At 44.3% G+C, this 22,744-nt stretch overlaps 1 protein-coding gene across 2 annotated transcripts in view; it reads right to left on the minus strand.

Moving 5' to 3' along the window:
* LOC126336821 (uncharacterized) overlaps positions 1–2,079 on the minus strand; it is a 67,146-nt gene extending 65,067 nt beyond the window's left edge. The window contains exon 1 of one of the 2 annotated variants that reach the window (XM_050000883.1): positions 1,698–2,079. In XM_050000883.1, coding sequence (XP_049856840.1) covers positions 1,698–1,937 — 240 coding nt within the window. In that variant the 5' untranslated portion in view covers positions 1,938–2,079. The remainder of the gene's footprint in view (positions 1–1,697) is intronic. The other variant, XM_050000882.1, reaches the window with a different exon arrangement.
* Positions 2,080–22,744: the final 20,665 nt, after the last annotated feature.

The raw sequence follows: 22,744 nt of genomic DNA on the forward strand, positions 1-22,744 counted from the left end.
TACCTTGACCTGTTATCCTTACGAGATCTCCACATACAGCCGTCCCAGCTCCGAGACGCCGGAACTTTAAGTAATCCTCAATTCTTCACGACATACTGAGCACTTCACGACTTCATCCAAAAATCCGAATAGTTGAAGAAATTTTATTAGAGACAACGCATTGTCCCCCCATCATAGCCGACAGCCGAAAACTTGACCCTGTCAGTCATATCCATACCTACCAAAGACAAAAAAAAGCAATTTACCAAAATTCACACGACGCCACACTCACAAACTAAACCAAAAACATCACCTAACACCACCAGAGAGCACCACCGATCGCATCAAAACGACACCTACAAACACGCCACTCACAAATTAAATTCCGCGCCGTCGAGACGTCGCACCACAACAGCCTTACGTCACGCGTCAAAGCCGACGGGTGGGATCGGACGCTTCGGTCGACCCGGGGAGCTTTCATCATCGAGCTAGTATCGGGACGACTATTACGTAATGGTCATCTAGCTCTCTCTCCCGGATCTCGTTTCTATTATAAGTTACGGTTTCCTTTAATTGACAATTCTCTCCACTTGCGAACATCGCACATTGACCATCAGTTGTACATTAATGCAAACTCAAAAATCCCACGCTGAGACGTCCACCACGTAAATATTTACTTATCTATGCCGAGTGGACGAAAAACGTAGCTGTTATGCTTTGACTACTTAAAGGGCAAGAGATCTTAGTCGCTTACAAAAGACTTACCACCCCTCAATTCAGAAAATCTCTTCCAGTCAATCCTAAATGACACACCCGTAATTTTCTTCTTGAAACAATTGGACAATTTTGGAGCATCGCTTACACTCGAATGAGTACGCAACTGCAGTCAGTAACCACATGCTATTCATGATTATGGTGCTCCCTCCTCCATGGACTCTTCGTATGAAAACTCATGCTAGTTAGAACTGGCGATTAACTCTGTGTTCGACAAATTTGTTTCGTACGCTGTTTGATTCCTGCCTACGAACAATTACCAGGGCTCTGAGCCGATAAGCGTAAAATATCATGCTTTGTGTTTACACTATCTTCCTAGTTATTTCACAGCCTCTTATTCAACTGTAAGGCACGGACGTGCTCGTTCTCAACAAAATAAAATCCAATCTTTACTGCTAGTTAACACAGCTGTCTTAAAATCGTTTTCCTTTGAGCAACACGAATTTCGAAGGAACTTAAATGTCAAATGAACTTCGTTCCTAACTTCAGAAGACAACTGATCTCCATACGACATCGCTGCCGCCCCCCCCCCCCTCCCCTCTCATTTACTAGTCTGCAGCTAACTCTCGTAAAGTACCTTTTCCTTACTTACACAGTCATCTATTTAATGTCTGCTCTTTCGTAACTATTACAGTGACTCTCCAATCTATTTAATAATCCCGTCTTTATGATACTACACAGGAGTATTAATAACAATCATTATCAATATTGGTAATTATAATTACTCTATTTCCCTGATGTACATAAATGAACCCGACGTATGTATAGAAACTAAGAACGCTATGTGTTTTCTTGAGTGTGTGTTGTCCCTGATCCGATGTGGAGTAAGTGACGGTCTCAATAGCCACATGTTTTCTATCCAAATATATTAATGCAAATAGTAATGCCGGTTAGTTCAGTATCAGAACGGGGGCTGTAAGACATAAAATGAATGACAGACGTACCGCAATCTTTTTCACTTTCTCACGAAACTCTCCTAATCTTCTGCAGGCCACTTCGATGAACCACGCCAGCCTAAGGTAGTGGCTTCTGGCCCACCGGGATCTGACGGCATCCCCGCGGCTGTGCTGGCCCGGGAGACGATGCTGCGGTACGTACTGTGCGAAACCCAGCCCCGCGGCCCATCCTTCAGCTGGAAGCGGTTGGGGTCTCCAAACCGAGGGGCCGGGCTGCGTTTCATCCATTGCAAAACAAGGCTTTGCCTCCAGCCGCCGACTAAGTGAGGAATGCCGGCGGCGCACTCTTCTCTGCGGCCGCAGTATCTCCGCCAGGTGGCGCAATCTGTGGACCGCCGTACGGCGAGCACCGCTCCGCTCAACAGCCACCGACCCTCTATGACATGGGTGGAATTGACGTAAGAACCTTAGACAGGAACCAACCGACCGATCGACCATTTTCGTATGCAGCCTACACACGCTCCGACGGACTTGTCTCATAGAATACAGCGGAGCCCTGTTCACATCGCTCTTTCGAGGCATTTAACTGTCACGCTTTGGTATGAATCAGCTGCACAACGATTGGAATTCACGATATCCTGTTTTATGGAGCCATACGATAAGTTTGTTGATCTGAAAAAAGCGTGTCGGGCATGAAGATGGGAAAACGAATTTCCGAAACTGGTTGCTTTCAGAATGAAATAAAATATGTTAATGTGTACGGCTGCTGGTAAAGTTTGTTGAATTGAAAAGTACGCTCTTCTGGGTTACCTCTTGCACCGCCGAACCATTCAGTTAACCTTACGAAATAAGAATAGTGCATCAAGTAACCAACTGAAATGTTTTTGCTTTGCGTCACTGCTGCAACTAGAATTGTGAGCGAATCTTAAGAATGAAAGTAACTTTTGTATGAAATGTCACTGCCAAGTAGTAGAGCTCCATGGCAGTAGGACCATACATGAAAAGAAATGCAAATGCATAGTGCAGAAGGTAACTGAAAGAAATACGCAATGACACCAAACTGCTTGGTTCAAATGGCTCTGAGCACTATGGGACAACTGCTGAGCTCATCAGTCCCCTAGAACGTAGAACTACTTAAACCTATCTAACCTAAGTACATTACACACGTCCATGGCCAAGGCAGGGTTCGAACGTGCAACCGTAGCGGTCGCGCAGTTCCAGACTGTAGCGCCTAGAACCGCACGGCACAAAAAAAAAACGGGACTGTTGTTCAAAGACAAATTAAAAGTATTGAAGTTGTAAGACGTGTATATTTCTATTGTTTATTGTCAAATCACAATTTATGAAAGATGTTTATATTTTATTAATAGGATTAAGTAGGAATAATTAATATTTGTCATGTTGGAAATAATTGTGGTAGCAGGGAATGTTTGCACCAAAGTATTGTTGACAAGAGAGACTGCAAATTGATACAATTTTAAAAAGGGCGGGAGAGATCGTGTATGGATACATTTTAAGAAAAGAGCGGGAAAGACCGCGTATTGATCCATTTTGTAATGGTAGCACGGATTGTCTGCACCAGAAAGCATTGCTGGCAGGAGAGACCGCGGTTTAGCGTTCGTAGGAAGTCAGTAGTAAGCGAGAAGTGAAGCGAGTCGGTAGCAGGTCTGAAGCGAGAAGTTGAGAGGGGCGGTGTGCCTGCCAGCCACTAGCTATGATTTACAAGAGATTATAAACGGATGTACAGAGACATTAGCTAACTGTTATAATAAGAGGAACTAATATTATTGAATTAATTTTTTGAGAAATTCAAGACTATTGAAGGTGTGTTTGCGCATTGCTAGTTTGAGATTATTGTAAAAAGTAAGTCCCATTTGAATGTTTGTGAAATCATTTCATTCAGAATATTATTAACTTTTGCCAGAAATATTGCATTTCTAATTATAATCCATCGCAAAAACCATCAACGTAAAACTTTGCAAAATTTTATTGTTCTCAAGAAAAAGTTTAACTATGAATTACGTCATTTCAGTCAAATTAATTATAGAATAACGTGAGCTTTGGTAATAAATACAGCCACTTATTATGAAAGCCCACCAGCAGCTAATAGAGTACAGTAAAACAGAGTAAGTATATTCATGTCGCAGTTAGCTGTAGCAGTCAGATGGCGATCCAGTAACAGTAATAAAGGCAAGGAACAGTATTGGGTTATTGCAGATAACGACTGAGGGCCACGACGACGACACAGTCTATGTTTCGTCTAAATTATCAGAAAATCACTTTTAATAAGCAGCAATTAAATTTGTATGCGGAGATAGAGAAAGAGAATAAATTTCAAAAGGAAGATTTCATTTGTTATTATTAAGCAAGAGATGGAAATCCTAAGAAAAGGTTACATAGTTTGTTGCAAAAGGGAAGGTTATCAATAACACAAGAGGTATAGAGGAGACGGGAAGGTTTCAAAGTCAACGCGACTTTTGATGGTCCCCTGGAATTTACAGAGAGCGGTAGACAGTCCTTATCGGGGCGCCAGATGACCATGGAGAGCATGCTCCGATGCCCACAAGGCTCGCGAGGTGTTGTCGTGGCAGGCCGTCCCATTAGTCCACCGTTGCAGCCGACAGCCACTGAACGTGCTGTAGTAGCTCTCCCCAGCCCGTCCCACCCACGGTCGACGAGATTTAAGTCAGGAGCAACAGGCAGGCCACTTCGCTCGTTCCCAAGAGCTCCTGCGCCTGGCCATTGTCATCCATAAAAAAAAAGAAGATAGGGATGAATGTGTCCTTGAAAATACGCACGTGGGGCAGGAGTAACTCACAATAAGGTTGACCGGTGATTGTCCCCCATTCGTGGATTTGGAAGTTAGTAACATTGCTCCTCCCCATGCAGAACACACGGAAGCTCGAAACGGTCACGTTAGATTACTTTCCTGAGTCCGTTACACGTTCCCACGTCACGTCATATGAGGGCACCTCCAGCGTTGTCAAACATGCTCGTTTTTGTGCTCCGGTTCTACATCCACATCCATACGCCGCAAGCCACCTGACGGTGTGTGGCGGAGGGTACCCTGAGTACCTCTATCGGTTCTCCCTTGAATTCCAGTCTCGTATTGTTCGTGGAAAGAAAGACTGTCGATATGCCTCTGTGTGGGCTCTAATCTCTCTGACTGTATCCTCATGGTCTCTTCGCGAGGTATACGTAGGCGGAAGCAATATACTGCCTGACTCCTCGGTGAAGTTATGTTTTCGAAACTTCAACAAAAGCTCGTACCGAGCTACTGAGCGTCTCTCTTGCAGAGTCTTCCACTGGAGTTTATCTATCATCGCCGTAACGCTTTGGCGATTACTAAATGATCCTGTAACGAAACGCACTGCTCTAAGTTAGATCTTCTCTATCTCTTCTGTCAAACCTGTCTGGTACGCATTCACACTGCTGAGCAGTATTCAAGCAGTGGTCGAACAAGTGTACTGTAACCTACTTCCTTTGTTCTCGGATTGCATTTCCTTAGGATTCTTCCCATGAATCTCAGTCTGGCATCTGCTTTACTGACGATTAATGTTTATGGGCATTTCATTTTAAATCACTCCTAATGCCTACTCCCAGATAATTTATGGAATTAACTGCTTCCAGTTGCTGAACTGTTATATTGTAGCTAAATGATAAAGGATCTTTCTTTCTATGTATTCTCAGCACATTACACTTGTCTGCATTGAGATTCAATTGCCATTCCCTGCACCATCCGTCAATTCGTTGCAGATCCTCCTACATTTCAGCACAGTTTTCCATTGTTACAACCTCTCGATAAACTACAGCATCATCCACAAAAAGCCTCAATGAACTTCTGATGCTATCCACAAGGTCATTTATATACACTCCTGGAAATGGAAAAAAGAACACATTGACACCGGTGTGTCAGACCCACCATACTTGCTCCGGACACTGCGAGAGGGCTGTACAAGCAATGATCACACGCACGGCACAGCGGACACACCAGGAACCGCGGTGTTGGCCGTCGAATGGCGCTGATACTATAGCTCCCTACTTAGCACTCATATACAACCGCTCGCTCACCGATAGATCTGTACCTAAAGATTGGAAAATTGCGCAGGTCGCACCAGTGTTCAAGAAGGGTAGTAGGAGTAATCCATTTAACTACAGACCTATATCATTGACGTCGGTTTGCAGTAGGGTTTTGGAGCATATACTGTATTCGAACATTATGAATCACCTCGAAGGGAACGATCTATTGACACGTAATCAGCATGGCTTCAGAAAACATCGCTCTTGTGCAACGCAGCTAGCTCTTTATTCGCACGAAGTAATGGCCGCTATCGACAGGGGATCTCAAGTTGATTCCGTATTTCTAGATTTCCGGAAAGCTTTTGACACCGTTCCTCACAAGCGATTTCTAATCAAGCTGCGGAGCTATGGGGTATCGTCTCAGTTGTGGGACTGGATTCGTGATTTCCTGTCAGGAAGGTCGCAGTTCGTAGTAATAGACGGCAAATCATCGAGTAAAACTGAAGTGATATCAGGTGTTCCCCAGGGAAGCGTCCTGGGACCTCTACTGTTCCTGATCTATATAAATGACCTGGGTGACAATCTGAGCAGTTCTATTAGACTGTTCGCAGATGATGCTGTAATTTACCGTCTAGTAAGGTCATCCGAAGACCAGTATCAGCTGCAAAGCGATTTAGAAAAGATTGCTGCATGGTGTGTCAGGTGGCAGTTGACGCTAAATAACGAAAAGTGTGAGATGATCCACATGAGTTCCAAAAGAAATCCGTTGGAATTCGATTACTCGATAAATAGTACAATTCTCAAGGCTGTCAATTCAACTAAGTACTTGGGTGTTAAAATTACGAACAACTTCAGTTGGAAGGACCACATAGATAATATTGTCGGGAAGGCGAGCCAAAGGTTGCGTTTCATTAGCGGGACACTTAGAAGATGCAACAAGTCCACTAAAGAGACAGCTTACACTACACTCGTTCGTCCTCTGTTAGAATATTGCTGCGCGGTGTGGGATCCTTACCAGGTGGGATTGACGGAGGACATCGAAAGGGTGCAAAAAAGGGCAGCTCGTTTTGTATTCTCGCGTTATAGGGGAGAGAGTGTGGCAGATATGATACACGAGTTGGGATTGAAGTCATTACAGCATAGACGTTTTTCGTCGCGGCGAAACCTTTTTACGAAATTTCAGTCACCAACTTTCTCTTCCGAATGCGAAAATATTTTGTTGAGCCCAACCTACATAGGTAGGAATGATCATCAAAATAAAATAAGAGAAATCAGAGCTCGAACAGAAAGGTTTAGGTGTTCGTTTTTCCCGCTCGCTGTTCGGGAGTGGAATAGTAGAGAGATAGTATGATTGTGGTTCGATGAACCCTCTGCCAAGCACTTAAATGTGAATTGCAGAGTAGTCATGTAGATGTAGATGTAGACGTAGATGTAGATGAGGGCGTATAGTGGGCATGCGGGAGGCCGGGTGGACGTACCGCCGAATTGCTCAACACGTGGGGCGTGAGGTCTCCACAGTACATCGATGTTGTCGCCAGTGGTCGGCGGAAGGTGCACGTGCCCGTCGACCTGGGACCGGACCGCAGCGACGCACGGATGCACGCCAAGACCGTAGGCTCCTACGCAGTGCCGTAGGAGACCGCACCGCCACTTCCCAGCAAATTAGGGACACTGTTGCTCCTGGGGTATCGGTGAGGACCATTCGCAACCGTCTCCATGAAGCTGGGCTACGGTCCCGCACACCGTAAGGCCGTCTTCCGCTCACGCCCCAACATCGTGCAGCCCGCGTCCAGTGGTGTCGCGACAGGCGTGAATGGAGGGACGAATGGAGACGTGTCGTCTTCAGCGATGAGAGTCGCTTCTGCCTTGGTGCCAATGATGGTCGTATGCGTGTTTGGCGCCGTGCAGGTGAGCGCCACAATCAGGACTGCATACGACCGAGGCACACAGGGCCAACACCCGTCATCATGGTGTAGGGAGCGATCTCCTACACTGGCCGTACACCTCTGGTGATCGTCGAGAGGACACTGAATAGTGCACGGTACATCCAAACCGTCATCGAACCCATCGTTCTACCATTCCTAGGCCGGCAAGGGAACTTGCTGTTCCAACAGGACAATGCACGTCCGCATGTATCCCGTGCCACCCAACGTGCTCTAGAAGGTGTAAGTCAACTACCCTGGTCAGCAAGATCTCCGGATCTTTCCCCCATTGAGCATGTTTGGGACTGGATGAAGCGTCGTCTCACGCGGTCTGCACGTCCAGCACGAACGGTGGTCCAACTAAGGCGCCAGGTGGAAATGGCATGGCAAACCGTTCCACAGGACTACATCCAGCATCTCTACGATCGTCTCCATGGGAGAATAGCAGCCTGCATTGTTGCGAAAGGTGGATATACACTGTACTAGTGCCGACATTGTGCATGCTCTGTTGCCTGTGTCTATGTGCCTGTGGTTCTGTCAGTGTGATCATGTGATGTATCTGACCCCAGGAATGTGTCAATAAAGTTTCCCCTTCCAGGGACAATGAATTCACGGTGTTCTTATTTCAATTTCCAGGAGTGTATATTGTGAACAGCAACGGTCCTACGACACTCCTCTGCGGCACACCTGAAATCACTCGTACTTCGGAAGGCTTCTCTCCGCTGAGAATGACATGATGCGTTCTGTTATCTAGGAACTCTTCACTCACACAATTGGTCTGATAATCCATATGCTGTTACTTTGTTCGTTAAACGACTGTGGGGAACTGTATCAAACGCCTTGTGGAAGTCAAAAAACACAGCATCTACCTGGGAACCCGTGTCTATGGCCCTCTGAGTCTCGTGGACGAAAAGCGCGAGCTGGGCTTCTGTTCGACGTCCCTACTTGAAAACGGAGATGACCTGTGCCCTTTTCCAATCTTTTGGAACGCTAAGGTACATCGCTGCAAGAAGGGGGGCAAGTTCCTTCGCGTACTCTGTAGTATCCCATCAGGTTGCTGCGGTTTGCGGCGGCATAACGTTGCACGAGCGTACTTTCTTCCAAATTTTTTAACACGGTACGCTCACTGATCACCATAATTGTGACACTGTACTCCTTCTCCATGTGTTTCTCTCCAGGCTATTGTATTCGGGCCTGATTTAATTATTATGGCTGACGATGCGTGAACGCATCGAACAGCGCAGCTGGAGCAGCTCTTAGTAGGAGGGGATATTCAGCAAATGGACTAGCATGGTTCCCTCAACTCAGATCCAACCACGTACAGCGCGGCCTTAGGCACCAGCGACCAGTAGTTGGCTCACCACGCTGGTGGAGTAATGGAACGCCCTGCCATAAGAACACTGTTCGCCTTGTGGCCAGCATGGGAGCTCCGTGATTAAGAACCAAGTCTCGCGTTTTGTAACATGCAGGGGACCATCATAAACTGCATCGACTTCAGTGCAATTATTCTCTTTGAAGAAAAGTGTCATTTCTGTTCGAGTTATTGATTTTTTCTTTCGTTTACTTTTTTTAATATACTGTACCAGTTCGTTCTATGTATCGTCTAAGTCTCTTAGAAACTATCGTGTTTGGCAGTTACACATAACGCGGAAGTTCATTCTTCCTTGTTTCGCATACCATTCTAATTATTACAGGATAGACCTGCTAGTTACCGAACTATCACTTTAATAAGTCAAAGCGGTAAAATACTAACGCGAATTATGTACAGACGAATGGAAAAACTGGTAGAAGCCGACCTCGGCGAAGATCAGTTTGTTTTCCGCAGAAATATTGGAACACGTGAGGCAATACTGACCTCACAACTTATCTTAGAAGAAAGATTAAGGAAAGGGAAACCTACGTTTCTAGCATTTGTAGACTTAGAGAAAGTTTTTGACAATGTTAACTAGAATACTCTCCTTCAAATTCTAAAGGTGGCACGGGTAAAAGACAGGGAGCGAAAGTCTATTTACAATTTGTACAGAAACCACATGCCAGTTATAATAGTCGAGAGGCACCAAAGGGAAGCACTGGTTGGGAAGGGAGTGAGACAGGGTTGTAGTCTCTCACCGATGTTATTCAATCTGTATAATGAGCAAGCAGTAAAGCAAACAAAAGAAATGCTACAGTCGCAGGTTCGAAACCGGCCTCGGGCATGGATGTGTGTGATGCCCTTAGGTTAGTTAGGTTTAAGTAGTTCTACGTTCTAGAGGACTGATGACCACAGATATTAAGTCCCATAGTACTCAGAGCCAGCCGGCTGGGGTGGCCGAGCGCTTCTAGGCGCTACAGTTGGAACCGTGCGACCGCTACGGTCGCAGGTCTGAATCCTGCCTCAGGCATGGATGTGTGTTATGTTCTTAGGTTAGTTACGTTTAAGCAGTTCTAAGTTCTAGGGGACTGATGACCTCAGATGTTAAGTCCCATAGTGCTCAGAGCCATTTGAACCAAACAAACAAAATTCGGAGTAGGTATTAAAGTCCATGGAGAATAAACAAAAACTTTGAGGTTCGCCGATGACATTGTAATTCTGTCAGAGACAGCAAAGGCCTTGGATGAGCAGTTGAATGGAATGGACAGTGTCTTGAAAGGAGAATATAAGATGAACATCAGCAAAAGCAAAACGACGATAATGGAATATACTCGAATTAAGTCGGGTGATGCTGAGGGAATTAGATTAGGAAATGAGACACTTATTTTCTATTTAGGGGAGCAAAATAACTGATGATGGTCGAAGTAGAGAGAATATAAAATATAGACGGGCGATGTCAAGGAAAGCGTTTCTGAAGAAGAGAAATTTGTTAACATCGAGTATTGATTTAAACGTCAGGAAGTCGTTTCTGAAGGTATTTGTACGAAGTGTAGCCATGTATGGAAGTGAAACATGGACGATAAATAGTTTGGACAAGAAGAGAATTGAAGCTTTCGAAATGTGGTGTTACAGAAGAATGCTGAAGATAAGGTGGACAGATCACGTAACTAATGAGGAGATATTGAATAGGATTGGGGAGAAGAGAAGTTTGTGGCACAACTTGACAAGAAGAAGGGATCGGTTGGTAGGACATTTTCTGAGGCATCAAGGGATCACCAATTTAATATTGGAGGGCAGTGTGGAGGGTAAAAATCGTAGAGGGAGACCAAGAGATGAATACACTAAGCAGATTCAGAAGGATGTGGGTTGCAGTAAGTACTTGGAGATGAAGAAACTTGCACAGGATAGAGTAGCATGGGGAGCTGCATCCAACCAGTCTCAGGACTGAAGACCACAACAACAATAACAACAGACCTGCTTCTAGTACTGTCATAGAGGTATTGGAAATCCATGGTGTTGCTCTGTCCTGCATTAAATGACCGTAGGTCTCTAGCTTTGTTCATAAATATTTGAAAATAGGTTACGGTATGTTTTTCACATACCTATCAGACTTATTGGGTTGGCGGAAACAGGTAAATCCAGCAATTCAATTTGCACTAATTCCACATAACGCTCCTGTTTTTCTGTCACGCAGAGGCTGTCGATGCACCTGATGTGCATTTTTAGAACTCCATCGTCGGTTGTTCTGACTGCTGACGTGTCCTGATAAATGCAGCCATGTTTAAAAAAAAATCATTTCAGGATCGACCTCAACTTTGTGCTCAAAGTGCAAAATCCAGTCGCAGTACTGACGTCTAACAATATATCTGAGTCATCATCATCATCATTATCATCATTTAAGACTGATTATGCCTTTCGCAGTTCAGTCTGGAGCATAGCCCCCTTATAAAATTCCTTCATGATCCCCTATTCAGTGCTAATATTGGTGCCTCTTCTGATGTTAAACCGATTACTTCAAAATCTGAGCTGGTAGATTTATTTCTTGGGGATTAAGGGACTTTCTCAGTTGGTCCGTCGGTACAATATAATTGATCTACAAGATTTCATTTTGATCCTGTACGCAAATCTTTGAGTAGACGCTGCTAAATGGCGCAACGATTTTGTCGAAACATTTTCCAAGGTTGAAACCATGTCCCTAAGCCTAAGAGGGAAAGGAAAGTGGACGTTGGCGGGAGTGTGCGGGGAGTGGTTGATCATGGTCGTGATGATGATGGTAATGATGAGATAAGATAAGGAAAGATAACATTTCTGTCGTCTAAAACGGATATGCCACTGGCCAAAGTCCGACAAACTGGCCGCTGTGTATGCGGTTGTCGTAACCTTCATGATCAATATTGGTTTCTGCGTAATTTTCATAAATTAGGATCTTTACATCTACATCTACATGGATACTCTGCAAATCACATTTAAGTGCCTGGCTGAGGGTTGATCGAACCATCTTCACAATTCTGTATTATTGCAATCTCGTATAGCGCACGGAAAAAACGAACACCTATACCTTTCCGTACAAGTTCTGACATCCTTTATTTTATCGCTGTGATCGTTCCTCCCAATATAGGCCGTTGTCAAATTTTTTTCGCATTCGGAAGAGAAAGTTGGTGATTGGAGTTTCGTGAGAAGGTTCCCTCGCAACGAAGAACGCCTTTCTTTTAATGATGTCCCGGCCAAATGCTGTATCATTTCTGTGACACTCTCTCCCATATTTCTCGATACTACTAAACGTAGTTCTTTCTTTGAACTAATTCTATGTACCCCGTCAGTCCTATCTGGTAAGGATCCCACACAGCGCAGCAGTATTTTAAAAGAGGACGGACAAGCGTAGTGTAGGCGGTCTCCTTAGAAGATCTGTTACATTTTCCAAGTGTCCTGCCTATAAAACGCAGTCTTTGATTAGCCTTCCCCACAACATTTTCTGTGTGTTCATTCCAATTTATGTTGTTTGTAATTGTAATACATAGGTATTTGGTTGTGTTTACGGCTTTTATATTTGACTGATTTATAGTGTAACCGAAGTTTAACGAGTTCCTTTTAGCACTCATGTGGATGACGTCACACTTTTTGTTATTTAGAGTCAACTGCCACTTTTCGCACCATTCAGATGTTTTTTCTAAATCGTTTTGCAGTTTGCTTTGATCTTCTGATGACATTATTAGTCGATAAACGAGAACGTCATCTGCAAACAACCGAAGACGGCTGCTCAGATTGTCTCCCAAATCTTTTATATAGATAAGGAGCAGCAAAGGGCCTGTAACACAAACTTGGGAAACGCCTGAAATCATTTATGTTTTACTCGATGACTTTCCGTCAATTACTACGGACCGCGACCTCTCTGACAGGTAACTACTACTGCAGTTGTCCAGTAAAATGTCACCCTTAGCACGGGACTGAACTTTGGAGGCAGAGAGGCCAAGTGCAGCAAAACCAGTGGGCAGCCTTACGTTTGGTGATGCTCTGCGTGTTATTTTCGACAAGTGGCTGTCTGCGTCACTGGGAAGCTTGCAGCAAATTGCTGACACGTTCCCAGAGCCCCGCTGGAAGTCGGCGTGCTGAGTCACCCACAGGTGCAACTGGGTCACCACCTGAGGTCGTTCAACCTGCTCTCCACAAGTACCAACAGTCGACGTGTAGACACGCAATCCTATGAAACAATTTTTGCAACTATACGTAGAAACTTTTCCGTAATCTTAAGCTGTGATTGGTTGTAATGAACATTATACAGTTTTTAAGCACGGAATCTGAGGCGACGGAAATTGAGGGCCTTAAAATTACTGATAAATCGTACTCTAAAATTATAATATTTGAGCAGGCATCCAAAACAAACGTCTTACCACGCAAATTTCTGACATGTTGCCGAATGTTCGAGATTAATGATTTATCATAGCTGGTTGCTTCATCTGCCGGCCACTGTGGCCGAGCGGTTCTAGGCGCTTCAGTCTGGAACCGCGCGACCGCTACGGTCGCAGGTTCGAATCCTGCCTCGGGCATGGATGTGTGTGATGTCTTTAGATTAGTTAGGTTTAAGTAGTTCTAAGTTCTAGGGGACTGATGACCTCAGAAGTTAAGTCCCATACCGCTCAAATCCATTTGTTGCTACATCTGAAGAACAGTGCCAAAGTATTGCTTCCTTGTGCACATTTATAGTGTGTAGACTCTCGTTACAAAGTAAAATTTAAAGTTATTTACAAAGTACGACATTTTCACACTGTTTGAATTAACCAAATGAATAACATTAGCCAGGTGATATCGTGTTTCACGGTATGGAGTTGCGGTTCCATTTAATTAATACCTTTCTCGTTTACAGCATAGGTGAACTTTGGCAAATTGATCGAGTATATTGAAATACCAGAGGTTGGAAATACCGCTTCAGTTGTAAATTTGTTTTATTATCACCGCCAGTTTCGAGCTCTCATAAGGCCATCATCAGGTGACGCACTGGAAATAGCTTGAGGCGGGAGATAATTTTCACACATCCCAACACATACCAAAAACAAAAAAATTCATAAAAAGAAGTATTACAAAATTTTGAAAAACATTTCGAAACCGCCGGTCGGGCTAGGTGCTGTGAAAGCTATGTCAATGCGAAAGTGACACCACACAGTACTACGGACAACTCCCTGGGTAGGGAAATATACAATTAATAGCAGGCCACTTACACCGTGTTGTGGCCCCCGAGCGCCGCTGTGGACGCTTACTGGGCGCGGTGTGCTGGTTATGAGCGTGGAACAGGAAGCAGCGGATGCGAACGAGGTAGCAAATTGGTAAACCGAAATGGCTAAGCACGAATGGCTAGAGGACAAATGTAAGGATGTAGAGGCGTGTATCACTAGGGGTAAGATAGATACTGCCTACAGGAAAATTAAAGAGACCTTTGGAGAAAACAGAACCACTTGCATGAATATCAAGAGCTCAGATGGAAACGCAGTTCTAAGCAAAGAAGGGAAAGCAGAAATGTGGAACGAGTATATAGAGGGTCTATACAAGGGCGATGTTCTTGAGGACAGTATTATGGAAATGGAAGAGAATTTAGATGAAGATGAAATGGGAGAAATGATACTGCGTGAAGAGTTTGACAGGGCACTGAAATATCTAAGTCGAAACTGGGCCCCTGGAGTAGACAACATTCCATTAGAACTACTGGTGGCCTTGGGAGAGCCAGTCCTGACAAAACTCTACCACCTGGGGAGCAAGATGTATGAGACAGGAGAAATACTCTCAGACTTCAAGAAGAATATAATAATTCCAATCCCAAAGAAAGCAGGTGTTGGCAGATGTGAGAATTATCGAATTATCAGTTTAATAAGCCACGGCTGCAAAATACTGACACGAATTTTTTACAGACGAATGGAAAAACTGGTAGAAGCCCACCTCGCGGTAGATCACTTTGGATTCCGTAGAAATGTTGGAACACGGGAGGCAATACTGACCCTACGACTTATCTCAGTAAAAAGATTGAGGAAAGGCAAACTTAAGTTTCTAGCATTTGTAGACTTAGAGAAAGCTTTTGACAACATTGACTGGAATACTCTCTTTCAAATTCTGAAGGTGGCAGGGGTAAAATACAGGGAGCGAAAGGCAATTTACAACTTCTACAGAAACCAGATGGCAGTTATAAGAGTCGAGGGGCATGAAAGGGAGCAGTGATTGGGAAGGAAGTGAGACAGGGTTGTAGCCTAACCCCGATGTTATTCAATCTGTATATTGAGAAAGCAGTAAAGGAAACAAAAGAATAGTTTGGAGTAGGTATTAAAATCCATGGAGAAGAAATAAAAACTTTGAGGTTCACCGATGACATTGTAGTTCTTTCAGAAACAGCAAAGGACTTGGAAGAGAGCGTCTTGAAGGGAGGATATGAGATGAAAATCAACAAAAGCAAAACGACGATAATGGAATGTAGCCGAATTAAATAGGATGATGCTTAGGGATTTAAATTAGAAAATGAGAGTCTTAAAGTAGTAAAAGAGTTTTGCTGTTGGAGGAGCAAAATAACTAATGATGGTCGAAGTACAGAGGATATAAAAGTAGACTGGCAATGGTTAAGAAAGCGTTTCCGAAGAAAAGAAATTTGTTAAAATCGAGTATAGATTTAAGTGTCAGGAAGTCCTTGCTGAAAGTACTTGTATGGAGTGTGGCCATGTATGGAAGTGAAACGTGGATGATAAATGGTTTAGACAAGAAGAGAATAGAAGTTTTCGAAATGTGGTGCTATAGAAGAATGCTGAAGATTAGATGGGTAGATCACATAACTAATGAAGAGGTACTGAATAGAATTGGAGAGAAGAGAAATTTGTGGCACAACTTGACTAGAAGAAGGGATCGGTTGGTAGGGCATATTCTGTGGCATCTAGGGCAGCGTGGAGGGTAAAAGTCGTAGAGGGAGACCAAGAGATGAATACACTAAGCAGATTCAGAAGGATGTAGATTGCAGTAGGTACTGGGAGATGAAGAAGCTTGCGCAGGATAGAGTAGCAAGCAGAGCTGCATCAAAACAGTTTCTGGACTGAAGACCACCACAACAACAACAATATAAGTGGCAACGTGAAACAACGCGCCATAGTCATCAGTTAAAAAAGCACACACACGTGCCGCCCCCACAGCACATTGTAAGTGTCCTGCTATTATTTGTATATTTCTCCACCCAGACAGTTGTCCGTAGTACTGTATGGTGTCACTTTCGCTTTGGCAAAGGTTTCACAGCACGTAGCCCAACCGGCGGTTTCGAAACGTTTCTTAAAACTTTTTTCAAACATTTTTATGATTAGTTTTTGTTTTTTATATGTGCTGTGGCGTATGAAAATCATCTCCCGCTTGTTGCTGTTTCTAGTGCGTCCTGAGGATGGCCTTATGAGAGTCCGAAACCGGTCGTGATAATAAAAGAAATTTACAACTGAAGCTGTCGTATAATGCTCAGCTGCGGATGTTCTTTCAACAGTATTGTTTGTGTATTGAATTAGTTAGAACCTACGTTCTACTAAACGCTTTCATAACTGGCTGTCTTAGATGCAGGTGGATCTTCCGTAGTCATCGTCCACGAAACTTGTTCGTCTTTTAATACGTCGCTCAGAGCCGCATTTGACACCTTAATGGTGCTCCAGTTGTCTGGTCGAACGTCGGAGAGTGACATAAATAGCACGAAAGAGAGCCTTCTTGCCACGGTAGTTAAGTCGCTCTTCCTCATCTGATCCTTCATTCGACAAGACTCAGGGGAACCAGAAACACTTCAGAAGATGTTGAACCAGATATGAACGAAACGTCAGCAACGAAAAAAGGTATGAGTGTCGGGGCCCAGATTGCATGTATAAGAACGGAACAAGTGTCGTAATTTGGATTATCTCAAATAAAACTGAAACTGCCGCGCTAATTGTTTTCATGACCTCCTTCGGTCTGAGAAACTAGATAATTCAGACGTCTATGTCGTACCACATAGCAAGTAACCAAAGTGGAACCCCTCTGTACGTTGCGCCTACTAACCCATTATGTTACAGCTGGGAAAGCCGAAGGTAGTTACCGTCACAGGAAGACATAGTGTTATTTCCAGCGGAAGCTTTCCATCTCCCTTTAGACGAAAGAATTTGACGCTCTCATCTTTGTTTATGACATGTCCGTTATTCTATGAAGAATAATGTCGTAGAGGTCAACGTGGAACTTTGTTTTCGCCATCCATCCCCGCGTGGAAAGTGTTTTGAAGCTTTCGGCTTCTCCATTTTTAGTTGGCAAGCACGCTGACTCGTGAATTAGGATTACTGCCCGCGTACCTTCAATTTACGTCGTGCGTCAAGCGTTATTTTGCGCAGATATTTATGGAGTCGTGAGCTCCGTTGAGCAGGAGTGTAATGTATAGGCTGGAGCGGCGGCAGAGAATCGCCACGTAGGCGGGAGTTTAGTTTATCTCAATTTCCTGCAGATGCGCTGCATCCGTGGCCGAGACGAGGTTCAAGGTGGTGAAGAAGGAAGTGCTATAAATTATTTTTGTAGGTCATAAGCAGGACAAAAGTGCAGGGAATTGCAGGGCTTTTCAAAAAGGAAGAACAGATTTCAACGGTTTATTACAGACAAACTGAAAAAAATAGAAACACATTGCGCATGTCAATGGATAGAAGAAGGTTCAAAGTTTTTTTGTACTATACCATATATTCAAAATAAGGACCATGTATTACTCGAGAAACTTCAAGACTCAAATGGCTCTGAGCACTATGGGACTTAACATCTAAGGTCATCAGTCCCCTAGAACGTAGAACAACTTAAACATAACCAACCTAAGGACATCACACACATCCATGCCCGAGGCAGGAACCTGCGACCGTAGCGGTCCCACGGTTCCAGACTGAAGCGACTAGAACCGCTCGACCACACCCGCCGGCAAACATCAAGACCGTAGTCCGTTTCATTCCACACACGAATCGACAGGTCCTTGGTTACTGAATCGACCGCTTCAACAATTTGATTTCTTAGATCTTGAAGAGTAGCTTCCACATGTAACATAGAGTCTCTGTCTTTTACGTGCTACCACAGAAAAAAATCGAAAAGTGTGAGGTCTAGTGACCTTGCAAGCCCAAAAAAAAAAGGGAACAGGGTCTTGTTGTTCACGTCTTCTAGTCCACCTTCGTGGGATGGTCTTATAAAGATAATGTCGGTCCTCAAGGTGAAAGCAAGGCGCCATGCATAAAAAATGAAATCGTTGGGGAAACAACCAATTTTGCAGCACGTTCAGGTTTCCTACGCAGAAAAGGAAGGTCCGTAAACTTTGTAAACAAAAAAGGCACAAAACACATCCAGTTTCAGTTTGTCTCTCACATGTTCGATAACGACGCCAGTATTTTGTGATCTGAAAATTCCTAAATTGTGGAGTTTACTTTACCCAACAGATGAAACGTCGATTCGTCCTAAAAGATGAGTCGTCCGGAGAAGTGTCTTCTGTCACATCCTGAAGAACTTAAACGCAAAATTCGTACCTTCTGTTATGGTCGCCGGTACGTAATTGGTGCAGAAATTGCGACTTGTAGTGCTTTATATGCAGGAGTTGTTTCAGAACACGCAAGACCGTTGACTGAGGAAGCTGAAGTTTCTAGCCTGTCCAGCTTGTGAGTTTCTGAGGGCTCTGTGTGAACCCATCTGGGATACTCTCGACATCTAAATCGTGCCAGAGTGGGCGACCAGTGCTCTTCCCTTCGAATATGCAACCAATTTCCGAGAATATTACACCCCAGTCACAAATCTACTTGTGCGGCGGCGGCTTCCTGCTCAATGGAAGGTAAGACGCACGTTGCACTTGAACAAAGGATTGACTTCGCGAAAATTCCAACTCAAAACGTGATATCCCTTGCAGTGTAGTCGCCATACTGCTACAAACACACAACAGTGCAGTTGTGGCAGAACTCTATCCAATGACACGCGCTATGTGTTTCTACCTCACGTTGCTTCTCTATAATAATCAACTCAAATCAGTTCTTCGTTTCTGAATCAACCAATATTTATTTAATAGTCCGTTTTGAACCGGCTGCCAGCTTTCTCGGCCGTCGTCAGACAATACTAAACAGACAGTCAACGCAACATTAGCAAGAGTTTGCAGCCGTGCTAAGACCGTTTTTCACAGATGTGTAACACTTAACGTCCATATCTAGACACGAACTTCTATGTGCTACCAGTTTCGGCACTACATTGATGCCATCTTCAGGCACCACTCGTCATAGTAGTAAAATCGCTATACACGGAAGGAGCCATATAACTGGATACGTGAATCAAATCGTCCTGCAACAGCTCTTGGTGGCCAGGCGACACAGACTGGTAGCACATAGAAGTTTCGTAAAATAAAATAAATTTCTACAATACATACGGCTGTTGGTAAGTTATTGCAACAAGAAATTATTTATATGGGTTCGCCCCGGTGTTGTTATGACAAAGCACTGTTTCTGAGCACATACGGAGCCCAAGCAGGAAGCGTTAGGACCCAGCGTGAGGTATCCATGCTTTCTGTATATCCGGAGTGGAGGCTTTCGCCACGCTGACCCAGCGCTTTTCAGTCCCACACACCAGCATTACGCAGGCAGCAAGCTGTTCCATTTGCCCACAGATTCTGGAGTCCAGTCAATTGCTGTCGTAACAGTGATAGTTAAAGATGCACAATTGGCCAACATGACCCAAGAAAATGATTATTCCTAAGTGTAAAACAAAGCTATGTGTTGAAGTTAAATCCTTGGCTGACTACAGAGTGGGGTGGCACAGTGGTTAGCACACTGGACCTGCGTTCGGTACGGCGACGGTTCAAATCCGCAACCGGGAATCTCTATTTAGGTTTTCCGTGATTTCCTTAAATCGCTTCAGGCACATTATGGGATGGTTACTTTGATGGGGCACGGCCGACTTCGTTCCCTAATCCGATAGGGCCGATGGTCTCGCTGTTTGGTCTCGTCCCACAAATCAACGGAATGAGATGTGAGAGCATCCACACATTCTTGTAAGGAATGAAAGAGATTCTGATTGAGTTTGTGAGTACCAGCGGTTACGGACAGTTTCTTTCAGTAAGCAAGAGTCGCCCCATCTCATAACCGGTAGATATCGCTCGCCGTCCAGTGCCAAGCTACTAGAATACACAGGGCCGAAAATTATTGGTAGCTATAGAACAGACAAAAAGCACTATCATTTATAAAGTCAAGAAGAGCCCAGTAAGATTTGAACATTATTTCAGAAATCCGTTCAAAGAAGGTTAACATTTCCTACCTGACAATGTTTCCAGCGTCATAACCTCTGTTGGTTACATATGGTCAGCATCATATTGTACTGCTTGATAAGTATGTAAGGCGTTTCTCTTGGGTACAGGTCCACATGTAGTGATTTTCTAGCAAATACCACGCTGCTTCTAATTATGTGTGAAAAATGTTGGACATCGTCAATAGTTAATTCAGGCAATTTGAGAAAAACTGGTTAGCGATAATGCTTCTCTGATGTTGAGCTAAATTGACATTGTGGTAGCCACCCTTACAGTTGTCCTTCGAGTTGAAATACTGGCTTATCCAGCATATGCGAGTAGCCATCACTTGCAGATTAAAAGAAAGCTGCTATGTTTTCATATACCGTGTTCTACATTTACATGTTATCTCTGTAAGTCAGCGTATTATGTGTATAACTATAATTTACTACATTCCATTTGTACTGTGATGAACAGTGCATGGTGCCTGCTTCTTTTCTGCTTATCTTCTATCAATTCTACTTAGCGTAACGGCACCAGTAAAAGCCAGGGCTCAGTATGCATGGTGTTAGTTGCAACTAGACAACCATCATTTCTTCTTCGACTGTGCCCCAGTTCTTTGGGAAATGACTGGCATGTAGAGAGTGTCAATGGCCCTGAAGAATGCAGCATTACTCGTCTTCCACTTTGGTAAGGGAATTCTACGGAACTGAAAATATGCATCAGAGCTTGACTTCTGCTTTGACAAGTTCAGAGTGTCCGTATATAAATTCCCAGGCTAGCAGAGCATATCACACCACAACAAGGCTATGCTTCAGCACAAGGCCTGTGTCAGTCTCAGTCACGAGGTCGACGACGTCCTCCTGAAGCAGCTGCCATTTTCACAGCCACGCTGCGAAACTACAACCACTGCCTCAGGCCTGCCGCATCATAGTCCGAGGCACGGAGTGCCTGCTACAGATACACTAACACTCAATTCGTTCATGATTGCTATCATCATCAGCCTCTACACTCACATCCAGCAGAAAAGCACTCGGCCACTCCGTTTCGTCTCAACACCGATTACATCTGGTGCCAGAAGTGGGATGTTGGAGGGTGAAGTGGAGGGCAACAATGACAGTGATTCAGCAGTGGACTTATTCAGAACACGAATACAAGTAAATACCATCTTTAGCCTTCTCCTTTTCTTTCTTTTGCACTTGAGTATTTAGTAAGCATTGCGGTGGCAACAGTTAAGTAAATTGCTTACCGCTGCAAAAGTGTCAAACCAGTAAGTGAAACTTCCTGGCAGATTAAAAATGTGCCACGAAGTTTCATATCAGCGCACACTCCGCTGCAGAGTGAAAATCTCATTCTGGAAACATCCCTCAGGCTTTAGCTAAGCCATGTCTCCGCAGTATCCTTTCTTTCAGGAGTGCTAGTTCTGCAAGGTTCGCAGGAGAGCTTCTGTAAAGTTTGGAAGGTAGGAGACGAGATACTGACAGAAGCAAAGCTGTGAGGATCGGGCATGAGTCGTGCTTCGGTAGCTCAGATGGTAGAGCACTTGCCCGCGAAAGGCAAAGGTCCCGAGTTCGAGTCTCGGTCGGGCACACAGTTTTAATCTGCCAGGAAGCTTCATATCAGCGCACACTCCGCTGCAGAGAGAAAATCTCACTCTGAAACCAGTAAGTGGTTCAGAATTTACTGGATCAGGTAGCTACGGTCAAAGCGGAGATTGAAGAGTTACATATCGAGAGAGAACTGTTGAACGGTCACAGAAGGAAATAGTCGATTCCTAGTGCCCCCCTCACCCACCCTTGTTGCTAGTATTGCCTCACCGGTAGCCCCATTTCCTTGTAAATCTGCAGAGCTACAATGGCATTGGTTGCTACCGAACATTCGACATGGCGACTTCATTGAGAACGATGCAATACCAATCCTACTGCCTTTGGCTTTCCCATCGTACTTCGGAACTCATGGAAATCCGCTCTTTTGATTCATTCCGGTTAAACAATTCTCGCTCTCTCTAGGGATTCGACGTATTCCTGTTTCGTCTACATTGTGTATCTTGATATACTTTCTGTTTCATTACTTGCCTTACAGTTGGATGGCAGTTTGCAAAGACACCCGGAATTGTCAGTAGACTCGATAGAACACAGTTTGAGGAATACTTTGCAATTGCGTCTTATTTTTGAATACACTCGTGGTTAATTTCGATTTATAACTATTAGTGATGCGCAGCTTCCCCACGACCTCATTTTCTTTAATTATATCGTCAGTTCTGGCGATAAAACGCCTGCAGTAAGTGGAGAAGAGGGATGTCTCCGCGGTCTAGAGACAGAACGTTAGCAGGTGAGCGCAGATCCCTGACTGTTGGGGAAACAATGACTCGCCGAACATTTTCAGTGTCTGTCCACTGTCACTTAGGACTTGACGACAGGTAAAGAGCCACATCTGCACCAGCCGCTACACGTGATCCATTCTCGATGATCCATGCCCAATGGTATCGTGGTTAATAGCATCGTTCGGTCAACGTCGAAGGACGTAGGAGTCGTCTTCCACTGACCCCATTTTCAACAAT

This window comes from Schistocerca gregaria, chromosome 2 (genome assembly GCF_023897955.1).
Source record: "Schistocerca gregaria isolate iqSchGreg1 chromosome 2, iqSchGreg1.2, whole genome shotgun sequence".
Lineage (NCBI taxonomy): Eukaryota > Metazoa > Arthropoda > Insecta > Orthoptera > Acrididae > Schistocerca > Schistocerca gregaria.